The 24,416-nt window shown below is 46.5% G+C and overlaps 1 protein-coding gene across 5 annotated transcripts in view; it reads left to right on the forward strand.

Moving 5' to 3' along the window:
• The window catches only part of PXYLP1 (2-phosphoxylose phosphatase 1), an 84,531-nt gene that overhangs the window by 35,302 nt on the left and 24,813 nt on the right, over positions 1 to 24,416 (forward strand). For 4 of the 5 annotated variants that reach the window (XM_066244908.1, XM_066244909.1, XM_066244910.1 and 1 more), the window contains one exon: positions 10,650 to 10,781. In XM_066244908.1, coding sequence (XP_066101005.1) covers positions 10,703 to 10,781 — 79 coding nt within the window. In that variant the 5' untranslated portion in view covers positions 10,650 to 10,702. Of the gene's footprint in view, positions 1 to 10,649; positions 10,782 to 12,710; positions 12,863 to 24,416 lie in introns of those variants that run through there. The other variant, XM_066244912.1, reaches the window with a different exon arrangement.

A 24,416-nucleotide genomic window follows, 5' to 3' on the forward strand; every position in this document is an offset into this window, starting at 1 on the left:
AAAGGCCATATATGATAAACCATCAGCTAACATCATATTAAATGGCACTAAACTGAAGGCTTTCCCCTTAAATCAGGAACAAGACAGGGTTGTCCACTCTCTCCACTCTTATTTAATGTGGTACTAGAGGTTCTGCCACAGCAATCAGACAAGACAAAGAAATAAAAGGCATCCATATCGGAAAAGGAAGAAGTAAAGGTATCACTTTTTGCAGATGATATGATCCTATACATCGAAAACCCCAAAGAATCCACAAAAAGACTACTAGAAACAATAAGCCAATACAGTAAGGTCGCAGGATACAAAATTAACAATACAGAAGTCAATAGCCTTTCTATATGCCAACAATGAAACAACTGAGAAGGAACTCAAAAGAATAATCCCCTTCACGATTGCAACAAAAAAAATAAAATACTTAGGAATAAACATAACAAAGAATGTAAAGGACTTATATAATGAAAACTATAAACCATTGTTAAGGGAAATCGAAAAAGATATAATGAGATGGAAGAATATACCTTGTTCTTGGTTAGGAAGAATAATATAATCAAGATGGCCTATATTACCCAAAGCAATATACAAATTTAATGCAATTCCCATCAAACTTCCAATGACGTTTTTTAAAGAAATGGAGCAAAAAATCATCAGATTTATATGGAACTATAAAAAACCCCGAATAGCCAAAGCAATCCTAAAGAAAAAGAATGAAGCTGGGGGCATTACAATACCTGACTTCAAACTCTATTATAGGGCCACGACAATCAAAACAGCATGGTATTGGCAGAAAAATAGACACTCAGACCAATGGAACAGAATAGAAAGTCCAGAAATAAAACCACATATATATAGTCAAATAATTTTTGATAAAGGGGCCAACAACACACAATGGAGAAAAGAAAGCCTCTTCAATAAATGGTGCTGGGAAAACTGGAAAGCCACATGCAAAAGAATGAAACTGGACTACAGTCTCTCCCCCTGTACTAAAATTAACTCAAAATGGATCAAAGATCTAAACATAAGACCTGAAACAATTAAGTACATAGAAGAAGACATAGGTACTCAACTCATGGACCTGGGTTTAAAAGAGCATTTTATGAATTTGACTCCAATGGCAAGAGAATTGAAGGCAAAAATTAATGAATGGGACTACATCAGACTAAGAAGTTTTTGCTCAGCAAGAGAAACTGATAACAAAATAAACAGAAAGCCAACTAATGGGAAATGATATTTTCAAACAACAGCTCAGATAAGGGCCTAATATCCAAATATACAAAGAACTCATAAACTCAACAACAAACAAACAAACAATCCAATAAAAAAATGGGAAGAGGATATGAACAGACACTTCTCCAGGAAGAAATACAAATGGCCAACAGATATATGAAAAGATCTCATCTTCTTTAGCTATTAGAGAAATGCAAATCAAAACTGCAATGAGATACCACCTCACACCTGTTCGATTAGCTATTATTAGCAAGACAGGTATAGCAAATGTTGGAGAGGCTGTGGAGAAAAAGGAACCCTCATCACTGTTGGTGGAATGTAAAGTAGTACAACATTATGGAAGAAAGTATGGTGGTTCCTCAAAAAACTGAAAATAGAACTACCTTATGACCCAGCAATCCCTCTACTGGGTATATACCCCAAAAACTCAGAAACATTGATACGTAAAGACACATGCAGCCCCATGTTTATTGCAGCATTGTTCACAGTGGCCAGGACATGGAAACAACCAAAAAGCCATCAATAGATGACTGGATAAAGAAGATGTGGCACATATACACTATGGAATACTACTCAGCCATAGAAATGATGACATCGGATCATTTACAGCTAAATGAAACAAAAAAAAATAAAGGTTACTGTGTATATCACATCTAAAAGTGACATTCAGTCAGTGATCAGAGCTCCCTGCCTACTACAATTCATCATGCATGTGTATGTGTTTATTCATCACCACCTAGGAGGGACCCAGGGAGAGGACCAGCATCTTTTAGTGCTAGTGGCCAGTTCTGGGGAGGATGTTGGTTTGGCTACTTTAACAGAAATTGAAATAACAATGACTTAAAAAGATTGTGAGATTAATTTTTTCTCTCCCAAAACAATTTGAGATGGTAGGCAGTCAAGGGAATGGGTAGCTTGCACTGTAGGGTCATCCAGGGTTCTTCTCTGTCATCCATTAGGATGTCTTCCATAAGCATCAAGAGAGCTGGTTCAGCCTGACCGGATGGTGGCGCAGTGGAGAGACCGTTGGACTGGGACACAGAGGGCCCAGGTTTGAAAAACCTCGAGGTTGCCGGCTTGAGCATGGGTTCATCTGGCTTGAACATGGGCTCACCAGCTTGAGCGCAGGGTTGCTGGCTTGAGCCCAAAGGTCACTGGCTTGAAACTCAAGGTCACTGGCTTAAGCCCAAGGTCACTGGCTTGAGCAAGGGGTCACTCGCTCTGCTGTAGCACCCCCCCCCACCCCGGTCAAGGCACATATGAGAAAGCAATCAATGAACAACTAAGGAGGCTAAGTCCCCGTAACAAAGAATTGATGCTTCTCATCTCTCTCCCTTCCTGTCTGTCTGTCCCCTTCTGTCCCTTTCTCTCTCTCTCTTCTGTCTCTGTCACACACACACACAAATAAAGAAAGCTGGTTCATCACCATACCAGTGAGTCAGAGAATGAGAACAGGAAAAGAAAGGAGGGCAGAGTGGGATTGCACATACTACTTCCAGTCACTATGCATTGGCCAGAATTATATAGCACAACTAGTTGTAAGAGAGTCTGGGGAATATTATCTTTAGTGGGGTGACCATGTAATCAGCTAAAACCTGGAGGCTTATGTTAGGAAGAAGGAGAAAATAGACAGTGGTGGATAGTCAGAAGTGTCTGTCACATAGTTTGTCCTCTACAGTGAAGAGGAATAATATGACAAGCACAGAGTACTTGGTGCTACCTTCTGGTTGTACAGCAAGGGTTTGAGCCATGAGAGCCAAACTCCCTGAGCCATCTTGTACCTCGTGCTACTTCTGACCTGCCCTGGCCTCTCTTCTGGTCAGCCAAGGGTCTGACCCCAGATGATGTTTAAAACCTCATCAGAATCTGACTTTGCCTGGCATGGTGCCATAGGTACTCTATTTCTAGAGTGGAGGTAGAGACATGGGCAAGGAGGGTGAGTATTTCACACATGGATGGTGGGTATTGAAACCATAAGAGAAGTCATTGCTAACTTTTATTGAGCACATGTTAGGATCCAGGTACTGTGCTGTGTCCCTTACACATGTTGACCTCATTAACCCTTTCACAATCTATGAGATAGACTCTATGATGGTTCCCATTTTATAGACGGGAAAACTGTGGCCCAGTAATGGTTGAAGACGGGCTCCAGGCATAGCCAGCTGATCCTGAGCTGCAGTGCTTAATTAACTATGTGATATGGATAAGACTGGGACATGGAGTGAGATTTATGGGGTGTGGCCAGATCATAGCTAGTCCTAAAAATCAGAGCCAAGGAGCATTGGGCCTGATGCTACCTATATCCAGGGCCAGCTTGGGACTGATCTGTAGCATTGACTGCCCTCCCCCCAGTGGTTACCCCATAGCCAGGAGAGTTTGTTGCCACTCCTGTCATGGGTTAGATCAGCTCTCACTACCCCTGGGTAGAAGACAGGCTGTTCTACAGGAGCAAAGGCCCTGGTGAGAGAGGAGCCCAGGGAGTGCCAGCTGTTGGGCAAAGTGCCGGATGTTCAAGGCGAGCCCCCCACATTGCTATTAGGCACCCTTTAAGGTGTTACTCCTGCTGAGAAGAGCAGGGAGGCCTCTGGACCTGCTCCTTTCCTATGTTCCCAAAGGAGGCTGGTGGCTGGGAAGAGATAGAATCCTGGCTTAGAAAATGAGGGTCAATCCACAAAGTTGGCCTGTCCCTCAGGCTGGCACTGCTTGGTAGCATGGATACTGGGATCCACCCTCACCTCTGCTCCGACCTAGAGGTCAGTGGCTTTGTGCCCAGAGGGGATTCTAAGGGGTGTGTTTGGTCTCCTTGGTGGTGGGAGTCCTTGGGGTCAGTGTGTACGCTGGCCTGGGCAGAGGAAGTGAGAGACCCTTTGCAGCTCACCTGCCGAGGGTGCCAGGCCATAGGCAGATCCTTCCCGTGGGGGAGCAGACCCAGACAAGGTGGGGGCTCCCCTGCCCAGCTCCTGTGGCCTCTACACAGCCATCTTTCCCCAGATCCAGCAGACCCAGTGTATGTGCAGCTGTTGAGTGGTACATGAACTCACCCACCTCCCTTCTCTGCTTCCTCTCATTCACAAACGACGCAAACTCTCCTACTACCCCCAACAGTCAGTACATTAGTACAGTCTTACTTAGTGCTGTTTCTTTGGTTTATTCTGTTTCCCTGAAATGCAGTTACAAATGCAGCAGCTCCAGTCTGCTCTTCTATTGAACTCTGGCTGAGCTTCCTCCAGAAAACCTACCCACCCTCTCTGAGCCTGTGCAGGCCTCTACCCCTCCCCCATCCTGCTTCCCCATTGACGTTGGTTTGTATGGACTGATGGTCTGTCTATTTATATTTACCCATTGTCCCACTGGTCAAACTGTGAGCTTCTTTATTTTTCTTTCTACACTTAAAAAAAAAAACTTTTAATTTCAAATGTACACAAAAGCAGAGGATCATATAACGCACCCTCAAGGATCCATCAACAATTGTCAACATTTTGCCAGTCTTGTTTCATTAATTCCTCCTCAAACCCCTCTCCCAATATTTTAAAGCAGTTCCTAGATCTCATAACATTTTTACCATAAATACTTCCATGCATTTCATCTGTGAGCTTCAAGATGACAGAAACTGTGTTCTGAATCCTGTGTCCTTAGCACTTCAGATGGTGCCTGACACATGCTGGCTCTTGGGAATATGTTGTTTTGAATAGACTGATTGATTTGATGGATGAATTGGTTTCAACCTTTAGGACTGAGCCTGCAAATTCGCTGAAATTTGAATGACTGGAATGTGATAACTGCCAGAAGCCCACAGCCTCTGTGGTGCCCGGCACGCTGCCTGGGCTTTTCAGGGGGTTCTGGAATCTGTCACTCAGTAGACGTTAAGGCTGGTTTATTCTTAGCCAAGCATCTTTGATTTTGCAATTAAACTCTACTTTGAGGTGACCTTGGACAGGGAAGACTATTAAGATATAGCTTTTACCTTTGCTTGGTTCATATTTAATTCATAATTATAGACTTGAGGTTTTTTTTTAATTATAATATTGTATTTACTTAGGCCAAAATGATTAGGATCAAAAAATAAAAATATGTGATACATCGAAAGCATTTTCTTTAACACTATCTTTCTATCCTGGTAATGGTATTAAAACTACACAAATGAGCCTGACCAGGTGGTGGCGCAGTGGATAGAGCGTCAGACTGGGATGCGGAAGGACCCAGGTTCGAGACCCCGAGGTCGCCAGCTTGAGCGCGGGCTCATCTGGCTTGAGCAAAGAGCTCACCAGCTTGGACCCAAGGTCGCTGGCTCCAGCAGGGGGTTACTCGGTCTGCTGAAGGCCCATGGTCAAGGCACATGTGAGAAAGCAATCAATGAACAACTAGGAAGTCGCAACTTGCAACGAGAAACTGATGATTGATGCTTCTCATCTCTCTCCGTTCCTGTCTGTCTGTCCCTGTCTATCTCTGCCTCTGTAAAAAAATAAAAAATAAATAAATAAATAAATAAAAACTACACACATGAGAGAAAATTGAATGCACATTTTTTTCTTTCAGAAGTTATGGTCATGTTTAAACCCTAAATTTTTTTTTTTTGTGACACAGAGAGAGAGAGATAGAGAGAGGGACAGATAGGGACAGACAGGAAGGGAGAGAGATGAGAAGCATCAATTCTTTGTTGCAGTTCCTTAGTTGTTCATTAATTGCTTTCTCATAAGTGCCTTGACGGGGAGCTACAGTAGACCGAGTGACCCCTTGCTCAAGCCAGTGACCTTGGGCTCAAGCCAGTGACCTTAGGCTTTGAGCCAGTAACTATGGGATCATGTCTATGATCCTACACTTAAGCCAGCGACCCTGCGCTTAAGCTGGTGAGCCTGCGCTCAAGCCAGCAAATTCAGGGTTTCAAACCTGGGTCCTCTGCATCCCAATCTGATGCTCTATCCACTGTGCCACTGCCTGGTCGGGCTAAAATCTTAAATTCTGTACGCCTTGAAGAGACCCTGAGACCAGAGTCATTAGGTATGGCATTTCTAGCTCTTACCAGGCAAAAATCGGGCCAGGGCCTGGGCTTTGGAAATCTCTAGTGGTAGAATGATGCTTGTAAGCATGCCTTTGACATGTTCCTTTAGTCTCCTAATTCAGAAATAGTATTTACTATAACGTTAATGGGAAATGCCTGTTAACTAGTACTTCCAAAATTACATTTTAAAATATTTCCTTTTGCTGTTCAAATCTGTTGTGAAAGTTGAATTATAGTTGGCTGGATTTTTGTTTGTTTTATTGTTTGCTGTTTCATCAGGAATTCAGAATAACAATTTTATTTCTGGATTTAAGGTATTTTTACCATGTGGGTTTAGCCCAGAGGACTAAGGCTATGCCCAGTAGACACCTGATGACTGACCACTGTTATAAGTTCAGCCTTGGACACAAAGCAGTTGTTTCCACTGCAGTATTTATAGGACTTGGCATTTTTCATGTTGCCGTATTGAGCCTAGAGCACCTTTCGCACGGAAGGCCGTGGCACCTGGGAGACGGGTGGGGATCAGGAGATGTGGCAGCCGTGCTGAAACAGGCTGTGACCCCACAGTGTCTCAGCCTGCTGACGGGGCAGTGAGTCTTCCCAGGGGCTGTTTCCTGGGCTTTGAGGGAGTGGGCTGTGGGGTTTCTGCTGTCACTTCTCATGACTTGGACGAGTCTGATGCAGTGTCTAGAGGAGCTGCAGACACCCCCATGGAAGGAATATGTGGGAAGATGGCCATAAGGAACCCACGGATTGTGTGACTTTTGAGTAGCTGTGTAGCCTCCTTGCTAGGGATGGAAAAGGAGAAAAGGGTCTATGGAGAGTGGGGCCGGAGTGTGGGCCACAGAGGCAGAGAGAGCCGTTGGCTGGTCATCCCGTGTTCTTAGGATGGGGCCCAACAGAAGCTGACACCGATGTTCCAAGCGGGAAAACCTGCAGCGAGGTGGGGACACCACAGCTGAGTCAGCCCCAGGAATGGGCTGCACACGTGGCTGCCTGCCCTGACGGCTGGCGCTGGGCAGTGAGTGGCAAAGTGGCCAGGGGCCAGGATCTGGGAGAGGAACCACAGCATGGGGCAGAAGCAACAGCTTAGGGGAAAGGGAAGATCTCTGTGTTTCGATTGTGGTATGGGGTCTGTATGATTCCTGCAGAGCTGGGGAGCCCAACACAGCATGATGATTGTGTGCTGCTGTTCTGCAAATGACAATAGTCGTTCCTCACCACCTTCCTTGCTTTCTTATGCCCTTACTCCCTTGTTATTTAAAGATTGGATTCTGGACCCAGAGAAGTGAAGTCAGTTCCTTGTGAGGAGGGCACACAGAACACAGTGGTTGAGCAGGGAGTTGTCACAGATCTGCCAGTCTTCTTTCCATTCTGTCACAGCTCCTCTCAGTCTCTTTCACCAAGGAAGTGTCTCTGGTGAAGACACACCCCAAGGCAGAACCATATGCCCCAGTTCCCACATTGGACACAAATGTGGATACATGCACACACATTGGATGGAGTCCTAGCTACAGCTGCAAACACAAATATCTTCCAATTCATGTGAAATTTGGATTCTGTCATCATTATAGTCATTTGTTTTTAAAGTTAAGAACAAACCCTGGTCAGGTGGCTCAGTGAGAGCATCATCCCTGTACACCAAGGTTGTGAGTTTGATCCCTGATCAGGACACATACAAGAATCAACCAATGAATGCATACATAAGTGAAACAACCATCAGTGTGTGTGTGTGTGTGTGTGTGTGTGTGTGTGTGTGTCTCCCCCTCCTTCCTTTCTCTCTAAAATCAATAAATAAAATTTAAACAAAGCATGACCTTCCTCGGCAAGTGTTCTAAGGAAATAGGCTCCAGAAGAAGGCATGTGTTAGTCGTGGCGCTCAGTGTCATTGTCATCCCCCTAGCCCAGGCGGTGTGCACACTCTCAGGGCTGTGATCACACCAAGCCGGTCCCTAGCACAAGTGGAGGTGATGAGACTCTGACCATTTCCTGGCATTCGGCAGCTGCCAAAGGAGAGTCAGAAGGGGGGGTGGTTGCAGAAAGCCAGAGATTGTTGAGGGGAAAATGTGGGTGCTCCCAGATTGAGGCCTGCGTCATCAAATGGAAAGCACCAGATACACAGAGATAGATGGCAGTCGCCTGAAAACTAAAAGCATGAAGGTAGTCACATGATCCCAGCCATCTGTTTAACTTGACATAGTCTAAGTATTTTAAATCTAGAACTAAATATATCCCCTTTTCCAAACAGCACTCAGCATATTGAAGAATGTATTATAGACAAGATGGAGCTTTGCATGTGGTACTGCAGATGAGGATATGGAGATCCAGACCCTGGCTTAGAAATTCCTAGTAAAGATACAAGCCATTTCCTCCTTATTGTATCATTTCTCTTTTGCTTTGTATCAAGCTCCCAAAATGTGGTGGCTCAAAATAGCAACCATTATATTTGCTTATGATATGTGGGGTGGCCGTGCATTCTTTTTTTTTTTTAACAGAGAGAGTGAAACATCAACTCATAGTTGCTTCACTTTAGTTGTTCGTTGATTGCTTCTCATAAGTGCCTTGATGGCACCAAAGGGTGCAGCCTTAGTATATCTAATACCTGCACTCGCCAGTAAATGTGATGGAGAATTGCCTGAGGGGCTGGAGGCAGGAAGTGGGTGAGGGGCCAGACCTGGCCCAGCACCAGAAGGGAGGCCCCGACCTCCCACACCCAAGTGCAGAGCGGCCAAGAGGCAGGTCTGGTATCTGAGGTGCTGAAGCAAGAGACACCCACAGGGCAAGGAGGTCAATGTCCCAGGAAGAGGTGCAGATGTCTTGGGAAACTAGGTATTGGCCCTTGGTGGGGCAGTGACTAAAGGGATAGAACAGTGCTCTTTTAAAGGTATAAAATTGGGATCTGTTTGTTAACAGAGGTGCTGTTTGCCAGATATCCAGACTTAGTTGTGAGGCACATGTGTATTTCTGTCAATCTTTTAGCAGATGTTTTCTATTGGCCGAAAGTCTGACATATCCCATATAAGAGTGGTTCTCAAACCTCCTTGAGTGGGTAGGGGTGTGCTATTTCATGCCCTGCAGATAAGGCTTTAAAAAAAAACACAAAAATTGCTGTATTGAGATAGAATTTACATAGCATACAATTCACTCAGCGTGCAATTCAGTAGTTTTTAGTGTACTGACAAAGCTGTGCATCCCTCCCATGTGAGCAGGTGAGCTTTTATCTGACCATATCTATCTGGGGCCCGAAGGAGATTGTATTTGAAGGAGGAGAAGGTTCTCCCATTAAAATCCAGTTGAAAATGACTGTTTTAATTTTATACTAGTTGAAGATCCTTTTCTGAAGAGAGTGTGATTTTCAAGTTTTATTTCAGCCTGACCAGGCAGTGGTGCTGTGGATAGGGAGTCAGACTAGGACATAGAGGACCCAGATTCAAAACCCAAGGTCGCTGGCTTGAGTGTGGGATCATAAACATGACTCATGGTCGCTGGCTTGAACCCAAGGTCACTGGCTTGAGCAAGGGGTCACTCGGTCTGCTGTAGCCCCCCAGTCAAGGCACATATGAGAAAGCAATCAATGAACAACTAAGGTGCCACAACGAAGAATTGATGCTTCTTGTCTCTCTCCCTTCCTGTCTGCCTGTCCCTCTCTCTGACTCTCTCTCTCTCTCTCTTTCTCTTTCTGTCTCTGTCACACACAAAAAAAATTATTTCAAATGCCAGTGAGACCAGGAAATAAACTTGGTATCTAATAGTGATGGTATGAAACCTCTAGCAAACTTTCACTTTTTTCACAGTAGGGTCATTTAAGGCCTCATTCGACATTTTGTTAAAGTCCTGAGGTATTTAGAGGAAATTAGAACGGGTAGGTGGAGCTGCAGGCAGACCCATGGATACAGAGAAATAGCTCAATGGTCAGGATGGGGAAAGGTCTCTAATTAACAGGTGAGGGGGGCTACTTAATGCAGGAACAAATCCTCTGGCACACCCCAGCTGTCCCTGAATTAGTCATTACTGTGGGACAGGTGGCAGTGATTGATATTCAAGTTAATGTTACAAATAAAGAAGATCAGTGCCATCTTAGCAAAACACTTATCAAAAAAAGTTGGAGGCTTAGGAGTTGGGAGTCAGAATGGGGTGAGCACAAGCTGGTCTAGCACAAGTGCCCAGTAAACTTCCTTGATGTTTTTCTTTGGAAAGGTCATAAAGTATCCCATTCCCTGTTAGCAGATAAACGAACCATTCACCAAATGGTGTCCTCCTACTGGTGTCCTCACTGCAGGGAGAAGCTGTAACTGCACCTGCTATTGTTCTCCCACTAGGACTCATGTTTGCCTGCCAAAGGCCTTGGCTAATTGGATTATTTTCAGATGACAAACTTGGTTTTCCACCCCGGAACACATGTTTATTGCCTCTGCTTTATTCACAGGGCATGTTCCCGGTTTGAGGTGAAACCATGAAGAGGAGATAGAACAAACAATAATGCTTTTCCGCAATCGCTTCTTGCTGCTGCTGGCCCTTGCTGCGCTGCTGGCCTTCCTGAGCCTCAGCCTGCAGTTCTGTGAGTATCCGGGAGCAGAGGGGGCTTCGCTCTGAAACAGAGGGCCCTCCAGACAAACAAGTAGGCCCAAAGCCTTTGTTGTTCCAATGAACAGTGAAGTTTAAAACGACCAGTCTTTTTATTATTGCTGCTAATGGTGGATGGTTGGGAGTAGGAATCCTAAACCACTGAGCAAAGGTTCTGGGTGTCTTTCTTGGCTATGAGGAGCAAAAGCACTCAGTAGGTCTTGTGACCTATTTTTGGCTTCACAGATTTCCTAAACTGCATGGGTATTCCCGGATTCTTAGATTCCCGAGGCGAGACACTGGTCCGACTTGTTTTCTTGTCATGTCCTGCCGAGCCACGCAGAGCAGAGAGGTATTTGGCCCTCTGGCTGGTTCTTTACGGGTTGGCTGTCTATACTATGTTTAATGAGCAGTGGGGCTGGAGTTGTTGGGGAGGGTGGGGGCATTAGATGTGAAACTCAGTCCCCTGGGCAGCAGGGACTGTGCATGGGACACTGCGTGTGGCAAGGCAAGAGTGTGGCCGGTGGAGCCAGGCCGTGGACCTCACCACCCACACTCTGCCCTTCACTGGGAGCCTGTGCTCAGCCTGGACCCAGATCTGTGTACCACACTGCTCTCCCATGAGTGGCTGTCCTCGAACACAGATCTGGTCCTTTGGCCCGTGTAACCCTTCAGTGGCGGCCCCTGGTCTCAGAGGCCCTTTACCATCTGTGGCCTCTCTCACTGTGGACTTGATGACTCCGCATTGCCCAGTTGCTTGTCTTTCTGTCCATACCCAGCCTGCTCGCTGTGCCCGGATCCCGCCAGCCCCTCTGCCCGGAGTGTTCTTCTCCTCAACGCTCTTCCTTCCTCTCCTCCACCTGGTTCACTGAGCCCTCTTCTCCTCCAGGAACCTTCCATGACCCCCAGCTGAGCGTGGTGCTTCTTTGATGTACATCCAGAACATCGTGAACCTGTTTCCCTCCTTGCACAAACTGAGCAGTCAAATGATTTTCAGTTCTTGTATCTTTCCCTCCTACGAGACTGTCTGCTCTGACGGCAGGGACCACGTCCTGTTTCCCTCCACACCCGGGAAGCACATTGCCCACTGCGCAGTCGTTGTTTCATGGATGTTTGTCGGATGAGTGAATGGATCTCCACCTGATCTGAAAAGCAGATCTGACCCTGGTTCCCTTTCCTTCTGGTGCTGATACTTGAAGTTGACAAAATGTCTGGGCCATGCTGGGAATAGTATTTTTGCTGTCGCTTGCCTTTCCTCCGTTTACCTCCTTATCCTCATCCTCGTGTGGGAGACAGGTGATTGGCACCCATCACCGCCGAGGATGGCTCCGTGAGGAGGTGGCGTTTCTTCTGCAATTTGAATGATGGGAAGACGAGCAGGTGGCTCGGTGAGTGGGATATTCCAAGTGCATAAAGGAATGTGGGAAAGACTTGGCATTTGGAGTAAGTGGTTTGAAGCGAGGAGGCTCTGAGCAAGTTTCCCTGATTGACGTCCAACTTGTGACAGATCTCATGCACACATCTAGTGCGTATGGAAGGCTATTTCTAACAGTGAAGAGAATTTAAAACACTCATTTTATCCTTCCAGAACAGGAAAAAGCGGTCCAGGGAAGGTGGAAGTAAGAAATTTAAAGATACTCCAGATGGTTAAAGAACTGTAAAATATAGAATCCTTTCCAAAAAATGTGTTAGAACTCTCAGTCTTCTAACTATTTAGAACTTTTCATGAAAAATTTTCCATCCTTTGGCTGAAGAGGTAGGAGGGTACAGTCAGCCTTGATTTTTATTCTGAGACACTGACAGGATCTGAGACGTGAATGGGGGTTACTTGTGTTTGCTGCGTTTCTGTTGCATGAGGTGGTTTCCACGTCACTGAATTGGCCTGTGTGTTTTGCTTATATAACTCTTGTGAAAGTCCCTTCTGTTTTAGGAGAGCCAATTTTCAGCCATACTTCTTGAAAGGAAAATTTTGCAGGGTGAACAAGCCTGCTTGAGTCTGAGCTCTTTCTTCTTGGATACGTTGGAGTTTGGAAAGATATTAAGATATGGATGCTGTTACTGCTCTTCTACTTCTAGGTAAAATGTCATTTTGGGATTTACCCATTTCTGTGGAAGTGGAGTTTAATTGGTTTTTTTATTTAATTGCTTTGTTGGTTGCTAATTTTTCTGGTGTTAGAAACTTTACTAGTTCATGATAAACAGGTATGTGCTTGAGTATTTAGGTTTTTTGTTCCTACCCTGAAATATAGGGACTTCTTCTTCACCATTTCTTTTGACTAATTTTTGAACATTAAATTAGCACATACACTATTTTAGGGACTATATTTGAGGCAATCAGATAGATATAACTTGGTTTTCTCATGCTTTAAATAAACACCAGTTTTTTTATTTGTTTGGGATTTTTTTTTTCTTTCTGCAACGATTGTATATTTTTTGTCCTTTTGGTACTTTTCTTTTTCTGATGTTCTTAAATAAAGTTATGATCCAGATTGCAATTTTAAAAATCAGGTTGTTTAAATAAGCAGTTTTCTTTCTCTCGATACAGGAAGTATGCCCACGAACCCACATGTATTTATTAAGTGCTCACATGAGTTAGGCATCTCTGTACGGTCAGGGGTAGAGATGGTAGAGAATAGATAAAAAAAAAGGTTACAATATAGTTCATAATTTCTCAAAGTATGTTTATTTTGAATGGTGGTAATAACTTGCTATAGGTTAATGGTCTTTAATGAAAATCATTCATTTTGTGTTTTCAATCAGAGATGTTTTTGAGTTTTGAAATAGGGACTTTCTGAAATTCCTGATGTTTAAAATTGTAGAAGGGAACAAGTAGGCTTCAATAGCTTTAGATATTCCAGTTAAAATGAGTATGGGGAGGAACAACCCCTCAAATTTAGGGACTCCTTTAGTGCAACAGGGAAAGAGCTTCAGATGTGAAGACTCGCGAGTGGTTAGTTGTTCCTCCTTTTCCTGCTCGTTTGTAGTTGTCCGTTTGTCCGTTTTCCTGCTCCAGCGCAGCCTTTCCTTGGGCTTGTTTTATGGTCATTTCACTCTGTTCCAACTGGCACTCCCAAAGTGGCAGCGGGTCAGGAGCAGGTGGGCTCTGGAATCCTAGTCCTGGGTTTGAATGATGTTCTGCCACTTAACAGCTGTGTGCTCTTGGGCGACTCTGACCCCCTGGAGCCTCTATTTCTTCTTCTGTAAGATGGAATTAATCGTTATATTTGTGATCATGGTTGTTGCTTTGCAACGTTGCTGTGAGTACAAAGACCTGGTGTGGGAACAGAGACCTGTGGACACCCCTTGGCTCTGGTAGCGTAATCAGCATAAACCTTTCAGGCAATAGCACGGTCCCATGGCAATGCGCTTCCTCGGAAACCAGGGCTCTCAGTGTCCCCAATGCTGCCCAGGCTTGTGTTACTTTGGCTGTGTGGGGGTGAAGGGGTGAGCTTTTGAAATGGATCATACATTTATTTGGGGGTTTTGTTTGTTTTTTCAATCTGAGTTCACTGGCCCTAGTAGGGGTTAATGTAAACTGGGCTCATGGCACCTGTTTCTGGGAGCCGCCTTCTTGGGCAGGGCCCCAGTTGACCAGAGCAGGTTCCAAGAGAGATGTTGAAGGTAGACTAGAGATTCAGATTCCCAGGCAGAAGAGGGAAGGGTTGTCCTGCAGAAGTGAAATCCAGGGTGTCTTCATTATCTGAAGAGCTCCTTTGCAGGAGCAGTCTAGCCTGTTCTGAGTGACCATGGAGACACATTTCAGTTTAGTGTCAGCATCACGCAGAGGTGGAATGGATGGTCATTGCATCTGACCCCATTTAAAGTCTTTTGAACACAGACAACAGGATTGCTGGAGAGGGGGGAGTGTGGGGGAGGATATGGGAGCGATAAATGGTGATGGGTGAAGACTTGACTTGGAATGATGAGCACACAGTACAGAGACGTGTAGAATTAGGCACCTGAAACCTACATAATCATGTTAACCAGTGTCACCCCAATAAATTCAATTGGAAATAAAAAATAATAATAGTCTCTTCAGACTCGGAGGTTTTATAATTTTTATGTTCCTTGTTGATTCAATGTCCTGAGCATGAACAACTTTGTCCTTTAGCAAAGCCTCCTTGAGTTCCCACTGTCTGCTAGGCCCTGGAATGGAATGGAATCTCTCCGGGGCTGCAGGAGCTCTCTGCCTGATAGAGAGGCAGGAGCAGACATTGGAAGACAGTGTACAGCGTGCTAGGACAGCATGAGGACATGCGGAAGAACACAGACCCTGGAGCCAGACTACCTGGATCGAATCCCTGTCCTCTACTTACCAGCTACGTGGCAATTATTTCCCCTCTCCATGGCTCAGTTTCCTCATCTATAAAATGACGATAGTGAGAGTTCCTATTTCATAGGGTTGGTAAAGGATTACCTAAGTAAACTGATACTTAGAAAACACTTAGAATAGTGACCAGCACATAGTAATTAGTGTCTGCATGTTTGATAAATAAATAAAGTGAATTAGAGATCATTTATGGCAGGGTGATATGGGAGGATAAAGGACAAGAAGTTAATTCAACCTGGGAGACCAGAGAAGACTCCCAGAGGAAGCAACATCTGAGCTTCATCCTTGAAGGATGAGTAGGAGTTGACCAACAGGAAAACTGGGAAGGGTATTTCTGGCTGATGGAGAGAAGGACAAGACTCGTCACCTGTGTGTGTGACTGTGAAAGTGGACAAAAGCCAGGGCTACCTTTGTTACTACATTTTATCTTGAAGATGCAGGGAGATGCAAAGCAGGGGAGATGCCGTTAGACTTGTGTCTTGGAAAGACCACAGTTCAGTACAGCATTTGCCAAGGTGTGGTCTCCAGAACACCTTGATCAGAGTGGCCCAGGGAGCTTGCAGGAACGCATGTTCCAAAAAGAAAAAGAACACTTTTGGGACCCCTCACTGCAGACTCAGAATCGTGGTGTGAGTGGGCCCCAGAAATGGGCCTCCTGGCAGAGTCTAATGACACAAATATGGGACTGCTCAGGGGCTGGTGGGTGAGTGATGCTGGAAGCAACTCGTGGGCAGTAGGTGGCTCGGGTAGTTCAGTAGATGCTTCCTTCGTGTGTCCATTCATTCATTCATTCATTCATTCACATAAACATCTTGTGTCCATCTGGGACATGGCGTGCTGAAGGTTGAAATAAATGCCCAGAACATAGAGGGGGAGGTCGGCCAGGTAGCACTGAGAACTCCCTGGGTGTGGACAGAGAGGCCTGGGAGAGTTTCAGAGCAAGATGAGAAACAGGACAAGGTCCAGACAACTAACTGGAGGAGCTGGGGGCAGAGCAGGTGGAAGAGCTGGCAGGAGTCAATGAGGTGCGAAGGGTGTCATAGAGGTAGCAAAGACCCAAATGGGCAGGGTGTGAATGAGTGAGTTGTCCTGCCAGAGCATGGATTTTGGGGACTGAGCCTAGGAGAGACCCTGTCCCTGTTTGGGGACATGGTATCTGCTGTTTATGAAGCCCTGGCTTGAGGAGACCAGGGCTCCCAGGAGCCCGTGGAAGCCGCTCCTAAGCTACAGCCTGTGGATTTGTTTCATTTGGCCCAACCCATGTTTTCACATTTTAAAATTTATTTACCAATGTTGTAAAACTAAGCAATTTCATATAAACTTCTGATCTCTTTTAAAAACCAGGCTTTCCAGCAAGCTGAGGCCCACAGTCCCTGAGCAGCTGGGCGGGGGCTGCCCCTTTGGGGAGAGTGTGGGTCTCTCTTTCTTTACAGTCCTTTCTTCCCAGCAGAGCCATCGTTTTTCTGTATCTTCCAGCCCCCATGTCACCTCCCTTATGCTGCTTTGCATCTGTCATTGCTAGGATGGACAACAACCATGCTTGGCAGAACAGTGTAGAAATGAAAAGAAAATTGCCTCTGAGTAGAACAGTGAGGAGGCCCTCCCTGCAAGGTGCCTGAGTTGTGACACTCACCTTGCCTTGGTCCTTCAGACCCTGGCTCTTCAACCTTAGCTGCTCTGTGAGGTCACTCGTGTTTTTTTTGGGGGGGGAGGGGGAGTTGGGGTTTTTTTTTGTATTTTTCTGAAGTTGGAAACGGGGAGGCAGTCAGACAGACTCCCGCATGTGCCCGACCGGGATCCACCCGGCATGCCCACCAGGGGGCGATGCTCTGCCCATCTGGGGCATGGCTCTGTTGCATCCAGAGCCATTCTAGCGCCTGAGGCAGAGGCCACAGAGCCATCCTCAGCGCCCGGGCCAACTTTTGCTCCAATGGAGCCTTGGCTGCAGGAGGGGAAGAAAGAGACAGAGAGGAAGGAGAGGGGGAGGGGTGGAGAAGCAGATGGGCGCTTCTCCTGTGTGCCCTGGCCGGGAATTGAACCCAGGACTCCTGCACGCCAGGCCGATGCTCTACCACTGAACCAACCAGCCAGGGCAGGTCGCTCTTGTTAACATTTGCAGCTCTGACACCCGTGGGCGTCTCTGAAGGTCTGAGGCATACAAGGGGAGGCATTTTGCTGAGGCACAAATTCAGGTATTAATAGCTGCCATTGAGCTCCTCAGTTGCTGCACAGGCCTGGTCCTGCCATCTAGCTGGGGACTTAGTCCTTCATTCCTCTAGGACAGTTGTATATCTTATGGACAAAACATATGCCTCAGGGGGGTGAGTGAACTTGGGGATTCATGAAAATCTTAAATATGTTTTGGTGGCAGAGATATGAGGATGCAACCCTTAGAATGCCAAGGGTCTAATGGGCCATCTCCTCTATTTTATAAGCTATTTTAAAGTGCCTCCCAGGTTTTTATTTTGGTGAGCTGGACTCAAATGGAATGAGGAATTAAAAATGACAGAAAAGTACAGACAGGCAGGAAGGGAGAGAGATGAGAAGCATCAATTCTTTGTTGTGGCACCTTAGTCGTTCATTGATTGTTTTCTCATATATGCCTTGATGGGTGGGTGGAGGGACTACAGCAGAGTGAGTGACCCCTTGCTCAAGCCAGCAACCTTGGGCTCAAGTCAGCGACCTTGGACTTCAAGCCAGTGGCCTTTGGCTCAAGCCATTGACCATGGGGTCATGTCTATGATCTCACACTCAAGCCAGTGGCTCTGCACTCAAGCCAATGAGCCCGCGCTCAAGCTGGCGATCTTGGGGTTTCAAACCTGGGTCCTCTGCGTCCCAGTTTGATGTTCTATCCACTGCGCCACCGCCTGGTCAGGTGAGGACTTGCATTTTTTACCTAAGAGTTCTATCATAATATAACCATGTCATCATTATCGCTAATTTTTTTTTATTTAGCATTTTTTAAATTAATTTTTATTCTTAGAGATTTATTTTCTGTCCAATTCCTGAGTTTTCTCTGAATACTTCATGTCTAGCTACCACATAGAGTTAAATATCTGTGGATGAAGAAAATTCTATAGATAAATGACAAAATTAAGCCTGACAAGTCAGCGGTCATCATAATGTTTGAAGCTCATGTAGTTGCACGAAGCTACAGTGCAGCTGTATTACAGGGGCAAGCACGTCATGTCACAGGCTCTTCAGACATACTTCTGTCTGGGTCATTTCTCGTTTCCTTCCAGGTGGGGGCACTGTTTCTTCCCTCTCTTTCTCTCTTTCCCTCTCCCTCTCTCCCTCTATCCCTCTGTTCCTCCCTCTTTTTCTTTTTCTTTCTTTTGTTCTTTCTTTTCTCCTTTACTCCTTCCCTCCCTTCTTCTCTCCTTCCTTCTCTTCCTTCCTTCCTTTTTTTTTCTAGTTTCTGATCTTAGAGAATTTTTCCTAAGAATATATGTTTATTGCAGCCTTGTTTATATAGGAAAAAAGGGGGAAGGCAACCAAAGTGTCCAAAGTAAATACTCATGTATCCATTATAGCACAATTACATAGACCTATCTGAATTTACCTGGAAGGTTGTCATAAGATATTAATTTTTACATGGGAATACGGTGTGTGTGTATACACGTGTAGTCAGCAGTATTGATAAGAAAGGGAGTCTCCCACCTTGGTCGTTTGGCTCAGCAGTAGAGTGTGGGCTCAGGGTGTGGAAGTCCCGGGTTTGATTCCCAGTCAGGGCACAGAGGAGAAGTGACCATCTGCTTCTCCACCCTTCCCCCTCTCCTTCTCTCTCTCTTTATCTCTCTCTTTCTCTCCCATAGTCATGGCTCAAGTGATTTGAGCGAGTTGGCTCTGGACACTGAGGATGACTCCATGGTCTACGCCTCAGGCATTAAAATGGCTCCATTCCTGAGCAACCAAGCAACGCCCCAGATGGGCAGAGCATTGCCCCTAGTGGGCTTGCCGGGTAGATCCTGGTTGGACGCATGTGGGAGTCTGTCTCTGTCTCCTCTCCTCTCACCAAATAAAAAAAAAAGAAGAAGAGGGAGAGGGAGAGGGAGGAGAAGAAGAAAAGGCATCTCCCACTGAGAGGAGAGGGAACCAGCAGAGTTAGTCAGGCAGTCTAGAAAGTGTTAGTAATAGTAGTAGAAGTCGTCAGTGAATTAAGGAGGGCATCTGCCGATCACCAAGATTTATGACGGCCCTGGCCGGTTGGCTCAGCGGTAGAGCGTCGGCCTAGCGTGCGGAGGACCCGGGTTTGATTCCCGGCCAGGGCACACAGGAGAAGCGCCCATTTGCTTCTCCACCCCTCCGCCGCGCTTTCCTCTCTGTCTCCCTCTTCCCCTCCCGCAGCCAAGGCTCCATTGGAGCAAAGATGGCCCGGGCGCTGGGGATGGCTCTGTGGCCTCTGCCCCAGGCGCTAGAGTGGCTCTGGTCGCAACATGGCGACGCCCAGGATGGGCAGAGCATCGCCCCCTGGTGGGCAGAGAATCGCCCCTGGTGGGCGTGCCCGGGTGGATCCCGGTCGGGCGCATGCGGGAGTCTGTCTGACTGTCTCTCCCTGTTTCCAGCTTCAGAAAAATGAAAAAAAAAAAAAAAAAAAAAAAAAGATTGTATGACAAGAGACAAATGAGAGGAAGCTCCGGATGTGCTTACACTGCAGCGTCCACTGATTGGGCGGGCCAGGGACAAGCGGGAGTCTGGCCAGGCAGAGTTGCAGTGTTGCACTAACCAGCTGGAGACCCCACTCCTTGTTGCCTTGGCAACAGAGCTCCTGTTCCAAACTGATGGCGTTTTAAAAATAAGAGAGAGCGAGAAAAAGTCTGTCTTAGAGTGAAGTAAGAGGTAATCAAGATGGTCTGGACAGCATCCCCGCCTTGGGGGATGGTTTTGGATGGGGCAGTTGTGAAGCTGATCAGGAATGAGGGCTTGAGGGCAGAATCTCTTGTTTGTTTGTTTGTTTAATTTTACTTTGTATTGGTTTCGGGTGTACAGCTTAGCGGCTAGGCAATCATTTGCTTTACATAGCATTCCTCTCAATATTCCAGTACCACACTGGCAGGGAGTATAGTACCACCTGGCACTATACAGAGTCATCGCGATGTCGTTGACTATGTTCCCTATATTTTACTTCCCGTGACCATCTTGTAACTCATAATGCTTAGTCCCTTCACCTCTTTCACCCTGTCCTCCAACCCCCTCCCCTCTGGCAACCACCAGTTCTCTCTGTCAATGAGTCTGTTTCAATTTTGTTTGATCACTTATTTTGTTCTTTAGATTCCACATATAAATGAAATCATACGGTATTTCTTTCTCTGACTTTCAGTCGTTCTCTGACTGACTTATTTCACTGAGCATTATACCCTCTAGGTCCATCCATGCTGTCACAAATGATAAGATTTCATTTTTTATATGGACTATACATATATGTGATATACATATATATATGTATATACATATATATGTATATGTATATGTGATATATATATATATATATATATATCTGGGACCATCTTAGCGTTCTCCCTGCCAGTGTGGCCACAGCACACAATGCCTCCTGGGGACCCAGCAGAGCCAGGCTGCCCCTGGGTGGGCAGGACAGGGAGTCAGCCACGGGTCTTCCCTCTGTTTACCTGGTTCTGGCTCCAGCATCACCTGTTGCCCACCCTGCCTCCCTTTCTCATTTTTCTATGTCATCTGAGGCGCTGGACCCAAATAGCCAGGGCTCTGTCTCTCCCCAGCCCCGGGTATCAACAAAAAAGTGGGACACCTGGTCTTCACCACGTCAGATACTAGAGGGTACAGGCCCCGCCCTCGGCCTCGGCTGCATTGTCTCTTTCACCGAAGTGATCTCCCCGAGCTCCCATCCTCCTGGACGCCTCCTCCTTTGACCCTTTTCACAGAAGGCAGATGGCTGGCCATTCTTCCTGGGCAGTTGGTTTGGTGGCCTCACTGGGGTGCAGACCTTTGAGACACAGGAAATTTATTTGTCCCTCTTCAGCAAAGGGGAAGAATGTCCTTGGGCCATAGTGACTGTCACCATTCCCACCAGAGGAAGGACAGAAGCCCAGGTTTACTGGCAGGACATCCAGCCATACTCTCTCTCTCACACACACACACTAAAATATTTGCTGTAGGTTTCTCTGGGTGGTAAGATTAGGGGTGATTTTCATTTCCTTTTATACCTTAGTATTGAATGTCTATTTTAGGACGAAGACATGTTTATATGAATTGTAAAGATCTCCTTTTCATTTTGAAAAATAAAAAATACCTTCTCAAGGGTAATGAAATTGGATACCTTTTCTCAGGTACATTATGTTCTTAGCCTAAGTCTGTAGTTGTCTGTATTGTCTTGTGTGGCTTCATAAGTCCCGTGAACCCCCAGAAATCAAATTCAAAAGCTTGTAATATGCAGTCCTTTTTCAGGGATGAGGTTCAGTAGCTTCTATCAGACTCTCAAAGGTGAGGCTGAGGGATCTAGGTCCTGAAGTGGTTAAGGATCCTGAGAGTCTTCTCATAGTTCTTTTGGGGGGGCCTGTCCTGGAATTTTGTGGTGTCTAGTTTCTGTCCTGATTTGAAGTCCTCGGTGCTTGCATCGTCTAACCCAAAGGACCCTGTTAGGTCGAGGCCAGTTGTCAGTGGCCCCAGAGGAGTGTGAGATTTCCTGGCCTCTGAGAGACTGCATCTGAGCTCAGGCCACAGTGTGACTTCTGCCCCTGAACCTTGGCCTGCCTGAGGTCTCTGTGGCAGATGTCAGAGGGAGGGGTCAGGCAGGAGGGAGATATGAGCTTGGGAACATAAGGCAGGAACTGAGCCCCCCAACCCTGCGAGTCACCCCTGTTGTGGTTTGCTGGCTCTGTTAATGGGACCAGGCTTATCACTGGCACCAAAAGCACTTATTAGACTCTTGTCTAACAGTGGTTCACCATGGGGCAGGAAGAATGAGGAATGAAGAGTGATAAAGAATGAGGATGACAAGAAAGGTTGGGATGTTGTATTGTGGCCCAAAGTGGATAGATCAAATAGGGAACCATGAATTCAGCTGATCAGTCTGGTCTGTGTAAAACCAAGTCTTTCAATGTGTACTTGATTTTTCACATTTTACCTGTAAACATGATTTCTACCTCTGCCTTTAAAAACAAATGGCCAAAGGCATAGAAAACTGGTGTTGTGGTTCTGGTTTGTATTTGAGAGTTACACACAGACATGTTTATATTCAGAGCATGGTAGAGACAGATTGGGCATTTAAGACAATTTAGTGGATTGAGGAGCACTGAGGGAATTGTGGGAATTGCCTGTGAGAACAAATCATTATTCCTTGGCATGCCAGTGAGGGAGAGAGAATTGAAGAGCCATCTCGATTACTGGGAGGAAGAAATCGGAGAAATCAGGTGACAGTACTAGGGGTCATTTTACAGATGAAGGAAATGATATGTCACGAGGCAGGAATACTTGCCACAGGTCACGTGGCTAGGAAGTAACGGAGGTATTTACTTGAACCCAGGTGTTGTTTTTTTTGTATTTTTCTGAAGTGAGAAGCGGGGAAGCAGAAAGACAGACTCTCACGTATGTGCCTGACTGGGATCCACCCGGCATGCCCACCAGGGGGCGATGCTCTGCCCATCTGGGCCATTTCTTCGTTGCAACTGGAGCCATTCTAGCTCCTGAGGTGGAGGCCATGGAGCCATCCTCAGCACCGGGGCCAACTTTGCTCCAGTGGAGCCTTGGCTGCGGGAGGGGAAGAGAAAGATAGAGAGAAAGGAGGTAGAGAAGCAGATGGGCGCTTCTCCTGTGTGCCCTGACCGGGAGTCAAACCTGGGACCTCCACATGCCGGGCCGCCGCTCTACCACTGAACCAACCAGCCAGGGCTTGAACCCAGGTTTTTGTGACTGTGACCTCCTGACCTCAGCCCCACATTGCCTCCCTGCATTCAGAACCATGGACAGCTGTGGCGACAGGGGTGACTGAGGACAGACTTTAATGGCACTAAAAAAGAGGAGTCCCAAGGAAGAGGTGACTACAGACCTCAAGAGAGATGACCAGCCAAGGCTGAGGTCCCACCAAGAGTGAGGCAGGCCCTGGAGTTAGGAAGGTAAAAAGCAGATGGTGAAGCCACATGTTGGTCCCATGAGGCTCTTGGCTGGTGCCGTCAGCAGTGTGACTTGTGGGGCAGCTGAGCCCAGAGCGACGAGGTCAGAGCTGAGCCAGCACTTGAGCCCCATCATGCTTGCCTTCACTGGACATCTGTGGCTCCCAGCACCTAACTTTACTGTGCCAGGGCATCTGTGTAATCAGACAAAGAGCTAACTAAACAACACCCAAGCAGGACAGCAGGAGGCAGCTTAAGGCACAGATGGCAAGAGGCAGGGCTTCGGAGGCCGCCTAGCTCCCTGTAAAACTGACTCTTCCACCTGAGAAGCCTCTCTTTCCTGGAAAGGGCCTTTATTGGCACAGTTGGCTAGTGTCGGGTCCCCATTGCTGGAGCAGTCAGCATGGCAAGAACAGGGTCTCGGAGGAGCATGGCATCCCTACCACACCATGTGGTTGGCATGGGGGAGGAGCCACTTCAAGGAAGGTGGGGTGGTGATCTGACCAGGGTGGGGGCTACCACAGGGCTTTACCAAAGTCAGTTTTTAGGTACTTACAAAGGGCTTGCATACAGCAGGCTCTTAAGGCTAAAGCTGGTGGGAAAAGGTCAGGTATGTAGCTAGATTTTTGTCCTCTGCCCTGGCTCAGACCCTGGCGTGGGGAGCTGAGCTGGGGCCACCAGCATTGGCTTGGCTTCCTGAGAAAGAAAGATGCTGGCCTATCTTTGTGCAAATCTAAATGACTCCCAGGTAATGAGCTGACTGTAGACACCTGGTGAACATTACCTACTAACCCTGTGGATCATTGCGTTTGGGGAAGTAACTAAGGTGGCTTGAGGCCCAAGGCCAGGTGGGGACTGTGGGCGAGGAGCCTGTGCTGGTAAGTTATGATCTGACCCTGACCCTGGGTCCTTGTTCTCCTTTTCTCTAATCCGTGGGGACTATCCATAGAATAAACAAAAATTAAAAGAAGCTATTCATCTGATGAAACATCTCCTTCCAGACATGTTCATAGTGCTGGATCCTGAGCCACGACTTGTTGCTAGCAAGGTCAGATTTTGCCTGAGGCTGTTACAGTTCTCTCGGGCTGACTTCCCAGTGTCTCCTTTCTATCCTGTCTTCACTGCACCATCCCTGCACCCATGCCCCTACACTAGCAATCAAGGTGTGTGAAGGCACCAAGACCAAGAAGGCCTGCTCCCCTTCCTTTTGTTTCCT

This window comes from Saccopteryx bilineata, chromosome 10 (assembly GCF_036850765.1).
Source record: "Saccopteryx bilineata isolate mSacBil1 chromosome 10, mSacBil1_pri_phased_curated, whole genome shotgun sequence".
NCBI classification, from domain to species: domain Eukaryota; kingdom Metazoa; phylum Chordata; class Mammalia; order Chiroptera; family Emballonuridae; genus Saccopteryx; species Saccopteryx bilineata.